General features: G+C 43.3%; 1 protein-coding gene across 1 annotated transcript in view; it reads right to left on the reverse strand.

The window, feature by feature from the left end:
• LOC310856563 (uncharacterized protein) overlaps positions 1 to 6063 on the reverse strand; it is a gene marked incomplete at both ends in the record, with an annotated part of 75169 nt that extends 69106 nt beyond the window's left edge. Inside the window, 3 exons of the mRNA XM_083762033.1 lie at positions 3364 to 3462; positions 3907 to 4002; positions 5976 to 6063. Coding sequence (XP_083618159.1) covers positions 3364 to 3462; positions 3907 to 4002; positions 5976 to 6063 — 283 coding nt within the window. The remainder of the gene's footprint in view (positions 1 to 3363; positions 3463 to 3906; positions 4003 to 5975) is intronic.
• Positions 6064 to 9345: the final 3282 nt, after the last annotated feature.

Below are 9345 nucleotides of genomic sequence, written 5' to 3' on the forward strand. Positions count from 1 at the left end.
TGGCGGTCCTTCGATAATACGTCATTACTTATCTGCCGTGGATATAAAGCTCTTTTCCATCGCTGATCGTGCTTCTTGCCCAAACAAACAAAGTGAAGACGCGATGGCGATCCACACAACGGATAGCGATGGCTGGTGAAGACTGAAGACGTAGCCAGGCAGTTAGTTGATCATGGCGTGTGCCGTGTGCGTGTTGAAAACGTTATGAAATGGCGATCGTTGAAGATTATTCTTGGTTTATATACTGGCAGAGGGCAAATCGACACGACTGCGTTATATCTTTTTCCGAGAATGAGAGCGCGGTGCAAGGCGATTACAAGGCGCAGTGTGGCCTGGGGCCAGGGAACTCAAACTGCAATGCGATCCGGGCAGAAGAGACTCAGACTCCCCCCACAAAGATTCCTCGGGAGAAACCATGTAGAAACAGGAGGGGAGGGGGAATCGAGTGTATTCACAGACACTAGACTAATACTAGAGTATGGGTAACTCCATTTTAGATGCCCTGACATCTGCGTTGGTCTATGCCGTTGCCGTGCAGACCCATACGTGTAATGGAGGCATTGGAGGAGGGAGCGTCTTCGCCACAGACAGACCTCTTTTCAGGAGGGAGGGGCTTTTTACTCCCGGATCACATATTGGAGCTTCCTGGAGAGAATCGCTGTTATTTTCTTCGGTGTCCTGGAGCATAGGACGTTGATGTACAGTAAGCAATAAAAAAACGTATAAAACGTATACATACGCTTCGCGCGTACGGCGTTCGATATTAATAAAGCGTATGGATACGTTTCCAGCATTTTTTGTGTTAATGTGTGGAGGTTCTGGTTCCTCCTGGAACAGACTGGGGCTCCTCTCCTGCTGTTCAGGTGAAACCTCCTCTTGACACACAGGGAGGTGCAGGAAGTCTAGGCAAAAGATTAAAAATTCCCATTGACCAGACAGCTGTACACACATACAAGCACACATGCACAAACAATTGTGTGTCAACAGCAGATCTGCAAGCTCACAACAATGCATTGTGAGCAGGGGCCTGTTTCATGAAACTTGGATTAACTAATCCAGGATTTAGGCCAAAACCAGGCTTTTTCAATCCTTGTCTTTACAGCCAGGTTTATTCCGTTCCACTAAAGCCAAGCGAGGCTCAGAATTGGCGGATTTGGCGAGCCGGGATCAGCAAGTCTGGCTGAATAGACAGCCTGGCTTTTTGTCTCTAGACCCATTCTGTGGAACACAGATTTACTGATCCTTCTTCTTCATGGGGTATTATGGCAGTTTGCATCCTTAATAGTTGCATTACTGCCCCTTCTGTATATCTCAGTATCTTTACTAATCTATTCAATTTTTACTGATACAAGGACTTAAGCTTCTAAAATAAATACTGCTGCTGAAATTAAAGAGAGGACATACTCTCAATAGTGGATAGACTGAATGATTAACTACCCCAAAAATATACTTTACATTTTACCACTACTATTAACTTAAAACAGAATTCTTAATATTGTAAGCATAATGATATTGTCGCATTGTGACATTTGGCCATAACTCCCTCCTCTGAGGGAGCTACCTTTGGGGAAGGGGATTGTTGTCCAGACAGGGGCCAGACTGGTGAACTGTGGGTCATGGGTTCAATAGTGGGTGAAACGTTACAATGGTAATATGTTGTAAAACTATGAGTAATGGTAATATTTAATATAAACCCATAATAATTGAATAAGTCTGGAAAACATCATTGGTTTGTGATCAGTTTGACTGCTTAATGAACAGTAAAGACATCAGGATTAGGTTAAACCTGGCTGTTAGCCTGGTCTGGAGCAGGCTAAATCCAAAGCATTAGTTTCCATGGTAACTAATGTAGCATCACTTTCATGAAACCAAATCAAACCTCAACATATCCAGGTTAACTGGTTAAATTAATCTGGCAAGATTAACCAGCTTTCATGAAACCGGTTAATCGCTGATTCAGGATATATTAAACCAGGATATGTGTTAAATCCCGGCTTAATCTCTAATCCAAGTTTCGTGAAACAGGCCCCACCATTGCAAGCTTGACTAGGATCCTAACCTAGTAACCGTTTCTAACGTGGTATTGGCCAACAACGAGCTTGGGTGGGACTTAACGAAGAGTCAATTGGCATTGGACAATCTCTTTTTGGGATGGGGTTTAGCAAAGGGCTAATTCTTCTCTTTCAGTCTTTCTGGCCCAATTCCAATGTCCCCCTTACAGACTCACTGAATTAGGATCACGTTCACTTGAAGTCTGTGAGGGCTGAAATGGTTAGTGATGAGAAAGCATAAAAAGCCTTTTGGAGATTGTAATTGCCAGCCAGAGCTTGACGCTACTGGTATGGTGACACTGTGCGTTTACACTCATGTGCCATGATAACAATGCAGGCATTTGACTATGTATAGAGGGATGTGATATTGATGGTGCAATATACCAGCATTCAAAATCTGAACACTTTCCCACAGGATGACAAAATGAAATGCAAAATCAAGCGAGTGGAAACAGGGTTTTTATAGTATTGAATCATTGATGAGGAGGTACATAGGCGGCGGGTGCGTAAGGCTAGGGAAGGCTTAGCCTTCCCAAAAATTATGCTGGGTATTTTTTTTAATATATATAATATATGTGCGCAGCATTATAGAAGGCTATTGTGTGTGTGTGTGTGCGTGTGTGTTGTCTCTGCCCCCTGGTGATCGCTGATCGGATAGGCTATACACTATACAGCAACTGGCCTAATCAGCATATGATTGACTACTATTGGTATGTCTGTAAACCTCGTCCTTCCAGTCGCTTTGTAGCAAAGAGTATGGTTTGTTTTGGGAAACAGCAAAACGCAAAATGTATTTTTCAAGGCAAAGATAAAGTAATTCAGAAGAAGAAGCTGTGAGTCGGCTGTCAGAACTCAGCAGCGCCAGTGCCCGCACGGTTCACAGTTCACACCACTGCAGCAACACTGACACGTTTAGCGGAGTGACTGCTGTCTCTGTGCCGTCTGTGAAGAGCCATGAGCCGCGACTCCCGGAGGGGCAGCAACACGCCAACACCGCCGGGTAATCTACACTGACTGACTCGAGACTTGAGAAAAAGACGTCCAAAAGTCGTTGTCTGTGTATAGGCTAATTCATTGGTAAAAGTATGCTAAATAACTAATTTTTAGACCATCTGGGAAATAAATAAATAAATAAATCCACGGCGGCGGCCTCGCTCCGCTCAGCCGCGAGAATCCCCCCCCCCCCCCCCCCCCCCCCCCGCAACGCAATTCTATAGCCTACCCAAAGGTAAAACGCACCCGCCGCCTATGAGGAGGTAGTCCTACAACAGAAGAGAATTAAAGAAAAAAAGTGACAGAGCATGAAACTTACTGGTGTCCAGGAGGACTTCAGGTTCCAGTTTAACAGAAATGGTTCTGGATGGTTGAGGAGAACTCATCTTCACCTGCAGGCTGGTGTCCACACACTGGTCTGGAATGAAGTAATAGAATAAGGACTTAGATGTAACATGCAGTGGCGTATAGATCTACAATAAGGCGAGGACAGGCCTGTCCAAATCCATTTATGCCTGGCCAAAATCCATACACTGAGAAAAAAGAGAGGACAAACACCAGACCTGAGCACTATTATTGGGCAGCTGATTGGCTGTTGCACGTAGAGCGCGACCCTCAATCACCCATTGGAATGCAAATGCATGCCTTTCAGCCTTTGTAGTGTACACGTCTGGGAGGTATATCTCTTTGAGTGCTTTTGATCGTGCACATCTTGCCTGCCCAACATGTATTTCCTGGAAAACCTCTGGTAACATGGCTTGTAGATGAAGGTTGAGAGTTGGACTATAAATGTACATTGTACATGATGTAGCATTTAAATAACTGTAATATATGGAACAGAGAGAGAGAGCATTAAACTCACTGTCCGGTTGGTCTTCAGGTTCCTGTTTAACAGAAACGGTCCTGGATGGTTGTGGAGAGTTCATCTTCACCTGCAGGCTGGACACCCCACACTGGTCTGGAATGAAGGAATAGAATAAGGGCTGTGATGTAACATGGCTTGTAGATGAAGGTTGAATGTAAAACATGCCCCTTTCGAAGGGGGCATGATACGGCCCGACAATATCATTATGATACTGTACCAAGTATCATACATCTTGTGATGACGTCATGCAGCAGTTTGGGGCATATTGTATTTATAATGTACTCTAATCTACTGTATTGTATTGACATACGTCTCCTTCCACTTATACCTGTCCGTGTCGATCCCCTCGCTCACAGCCTTGCAACACGAACCCTAGGCTCAAGCCGGTAGAAGAGCGGAGGGCCGGGGGCTGCATCAGCGACAAACATAATTTATCCCCCACCAAATCTTTTAGTTGCTTCTTCATCGAAATGATACAAATCGACGCAGTTGCATGGGTCTCCGACCGCCAGGCTGTGAGAGCAGCCTGACTACACACTCACTGCAGGGACACTCACTGTATCCCTGTAGAGCAGGGGTTTTCAATTTATGATGATAAGAGTGCCCCTCACTTCACACGGGTGTGATTTATTTATTCCATATTTAGCTAGTAGCCTACGAACACAAATGTGCCATCCAAACGACTAGCCTAACCTGCTAGCCTAGCTTTAGTGCTCCGTGTGCACCGTCGTGTGAGTTTCAGACTGTTTTCACTGAGACGACGAGATGTACAGTATCATTAATTATATTTTCAGGTAGCTTGGAATCGGATATGGATATTACAATAAAAGGTTACCATCTATTTTATGCCCAATGTATTTGTATGTAGTTCATGAAGTCAACATAACTAGAATTAAAGGCATTTGAAATTAAATCAAATTGTGAATTTCTCAGGATTTCAATTCAAATATAGCAACAAAAAAAGCCGATCTACGAGCTCAAAATGTGCCGCGTTTTGAGCTTGTAGATCGGTTATTTTTGCTACAACAGTAATATGCAAAATATGGCCCTCTGGAGTGAGTGTGGAAATATAGTGGCTCTCTCCATCGTCAAAGTTTCCCACCCCTGATATAGGCCTAATATTTCCTATGATTGTTTTATTAAGTCTAGTTAGTGACGTCATTAGGACATGAGGATCCAAAGCTATATAATGTTCTGTATGTATGTAATAAATCTGGTGAACGTCTTAGCGTGATACTGTCTCGTGTCATGTTAATTGTTCTCCCGGGCCCGTTCGTCTGTCCGCCGCCGGACAAAGGAATAATTCAACCGGGTTGTTACACACCACCACAGCCTACCAGCTGACCGGTCTGTCAGAACCAGACGAGGGTCCAGTACTTAGAATATTACAACAATGGCCAACATCATCACGTCGCTATATTCTATTGTGATCTAACTGGTAATTATACAAGCATCTATTTGTAGCGATCATGTTATGATTTGGCCTATAAAGCCACGGTACAATAAATTAATTTGATCGCTAGCAGCCGGGTAAATAACCTACGCCAATAAAGAATGGCCGGTTGGCTACGATTAATGTGATTGGCAAAATGTGTATGCATTAGGTTACACCAAAAGTAGCGTGCAGCCGTGCACTGACTACAGCTAAATGTTTATTTATTTGTACTAGCCCTTACCCGTTGTGCCCTTACCCCCGCGGGGGGTACTGCGCCCGGTGCGTTTTTAATTCACTAATAAATTCATTATTAATAATGAATGTGTCAAATCGAAAAAAGGGCTCCGTTACGCCCTCCATATTCATATGGTCAATGCCTGTGTGAAAAGTGGGAGCGATTGGTGCAGGCAATGAGGAGATAAGTGTTTGTTTCTGACAGACACACACACACACACAGACAGACATTGTTAGAATTATAGTATGATATATTTAGAACTGGCATCAGATGAGGATGATGCAGACGACAGATACTGAAGATGAAGATAAGACTGTGATACTGCCTGGTCTCGGCGTAGGGCGGTGGAGTTGCCCACTGAATCGCGTGGCTGTAAAATCACGTCCAGCAGTTTACCTCGTCTCTCCAGCAGAGTTTCTAGTGTCTCCATCTCTCTCTGGAAGAGGCTGAACATGAACTTAGCCGCTGTACTGAGACGCTCCATCACAAACACTCTGACATTAAGCGTCACGTTGCAAACATCGTCTCGCTGTTCCTCCAAAACGCACAATATCTCCTCTCCCACTGACGTCAGGTGTTCATTTATCGACAGCCGTATAGACTCTATTTGAAACATGTCACCTCCTTTATTATGAGACATTTGTCCACAGAGCTCTTTGTTGTTGCTCACAAAAACAAAATATAGCTGCAAGCAGCGATAAGGCGGGACCAAGGAGATAGAGAGAGAGAGAGAGAGGACAGAGAGTGTGGAGAGAGAGAGAGAGAGAGAGAGAGAGAGAGGGTGGAGACAAAGAGAGAGGGTGGAGACAGAGAGAGAGTGGAGAGAGAGCGAGAGAGACAGAGAGGACAGAGTGTGGAGACAGGGATAGAGAGACACAGGGACAGAGAGTGAGGAGACAGAGAGAGGACAGAGTGTGGAGACAGAGAGAGGACAGAGAGTGTGGAGACAGAGAGAGGACAGAGAGTGTGGAGACAGAGAGAGGACAGAGAGTGTGGAGACAGAGAGAGGACAGAGAGAGGACAGAGAGTGTTGAGACAGAGAGAGGACAGAGAGTGTGGTGAGAGAGAGAGGACAGAGAGTGTGGAGAGAGAGAGAGGACAGAGAGTGTGGAGAGAGAGAGAGAGGACAGAGAGTGGACAGAGAGTGTGGAGACAGTGAGAGGACAGAGAGTGTGGAGACAGTGAGAGGACAGAGAGAGGACAGAGAGTGTGGAGACAGAGAGAGGACAGAGTGTTGAGACAGAGAGAGGACAGAGAGTGTGGAGACAGAGAGAGGACAGAGAGTGTGGAGAGAGAGAGAGGACAGAGTGTGGAGAGAGAGAGAGGACAGAGAGTGTGGAGACATTGAGAGGACAAAGAGTGTGGAGAGAGAGTGGACAGAGTGTGGAGACAGTGAGAGGACAGAGAGAGGACAGAGAGTGTGGAGACAATGAGAGGACAGAGAGAGGACAGAGAGTGTGGAGACAGTGAGAGGACAGAGAGAGGACAGAGAGTGTGGAGACAGAGAGAGGACAGAGAGTGTTGAGACAGAGAGAGGACAGATAGTGTGGAGACAGAGAGAGGACAGAGAGTGTGGAGAGAGAGAGAGGACAGAGAGAGGACAGAGAGTGTGGAGACAGAGAGAGGACAGAGAGTGTGGAGACAGAGAGAGGACAGAGAGAGGACAGAGAGTGTGGAGACAGAGAGAGGACAGAGAGTGTGGAGAGAGAGAGAGGACAGAGAGTGTGGAGACATTGAGAGGACAGAGAGAGGACAGAGAGAGGACAGAGTGTGGAGACAGAGAGAGGACAGAGAGAGGACAGAGAGAGGACAGAGAGTGTGGAGACAGAGAGAGGACAGAGAGTGTGGAGACAGAGAGAGAGGGTGGAGACAGAGAGAGATAGTGGAGAGAGAGAGAGGGGGTGGAGAGAGACAGAGAGAGGGGGGTGGAGAGAGAGAGAGAGGACAGAATACACTTATTACACTATTACACCAATATTACACTTTTGCACTATTACACTAATTACACTATTACACTATTACACTAATTTTACACTATTACACTATTACACTACTACACTATTACACTACTATTACACTTATTACACTACTATTACACTATTACACTACTATTACACTATTACACTACTACACTATTACACTACTATTACACTATTACACTATTACACAAATTTTACACTATTACACTTATTACACTATTACACTACTATTACACTATTACACTATTACACTACTACACTATTACACTACTACACTATTACACTACTATTACACTACTATTACACTATTACACTACTATTACACTATTACACTATTACACTTATTACACTATTACACTACTATTACACTATTACACTACTATTACACTATTACACTATTACACTTATTACACTATTACACAACTATTACACTAAATAGACTTATTACACTATTACACCACTATTACACTTTTGCACTATTACACTTATTACACTATTACACTACTATTACACTTATTACACTATTACACTTATTACACTATTACACTACTATTACACTTATTACACTATTACACTTATTACACTATTACACTACTATTACACTTATTACACTATTACACTTATTACACTACTATTACACTTATTACACTATTACACTTATTACACTATTACACTTATTACACTATTACACTACTATTACACTTATTACACTATTACAAATTTAGACTTAATACACAATTTCACTATTACACTATTGCACTACTATTACACTCATTACACTATTACACTAAATAAACTTATTACACTTATTACTCTATTACAGTTACTAGTATCTCTATTAGAGAGAGAGATAGAGATAGAGAGAGAGAGAGAAAGAACAATATGCACAAATAAGAATCACAGGCTGAGTTGTCACTACCCGGATTTGAACCAGTGACCCTGTGGTCCAAAGGTGAGAGCTCTACCGACTGAGCTAAGCAGACTCTGTCAGTTGACTCATTCTATACAGTAACATGCAGTATAGGTATTAGCTCTGCCAACCGTATTTGGAAGACGTATTGGTTGCATGAGAGGTTTCACAAGACAGAATTTCTTTATTGGCTCATAAAAACTTCATTTTTTGACTTAAAAGAAATCTGTTACGATTTTTTGTTCGTATAAGTCCAAAGTTCAAGTGTAGACGTTTTTGTGCATTTTGATCAAAGATCCTGGGAGAAGATAGATTTTTAATGGTTTTCATATAATTCAAAATGGCGGGTAATCTAAAGGTCAGAGGTCAAAAGTCAGAATATGGAAGTTGTTCGGCATGAGGAGACAGACATGTGAATCAAAGTGTCATTGCCAACGGTATAACGGTTCATGAGATATGCACATTCAAAGTTAGCATTTTAACTTAATTTTCAATTTTCAGTGCTATAGCGCCACCATTTGGCCAATGGTCATGGGCTTCACATAGTCACCGTTTGGCATGGCCCTCTACCAGATTACCGAGTTTCACGAAAAGCGACTGCACGGTTCAGTCAGAACAGCTATTTTTGGCGGAAGGAGAAGAAGAAGAAAAAAAACTACAAAAACAAGAAGTGACCAAAGTCACTGCGTGTCTTCTTGGTCCCTTAATTAAACAACAAAAGCAACCCGCTCTTACTTCCGGGTGAACGTCAACGGAAGATTGGTGAACGTTGACGTGGTTCAAGCCAGAGTAATCTAGTAAGAAAGTGGCGACACTGTAGCGTTGACTCCCATTGTAACCGTGGAATGCGGAAGTGCTCATTCTATCTCAATGGGAT

The sequence above is a fragment of the Protomyctophum parallelum genome (assembly GCF_964188405.1).
Source record: "Protomyctophum parallelum genome assembly, chromosome: 3".
NCBI lineage: Eukaryota > Metazoa > Chordata > Actinopteri > Myctophiformes > Myctophidae > Protomyctophum > Protomyctophum parallelum.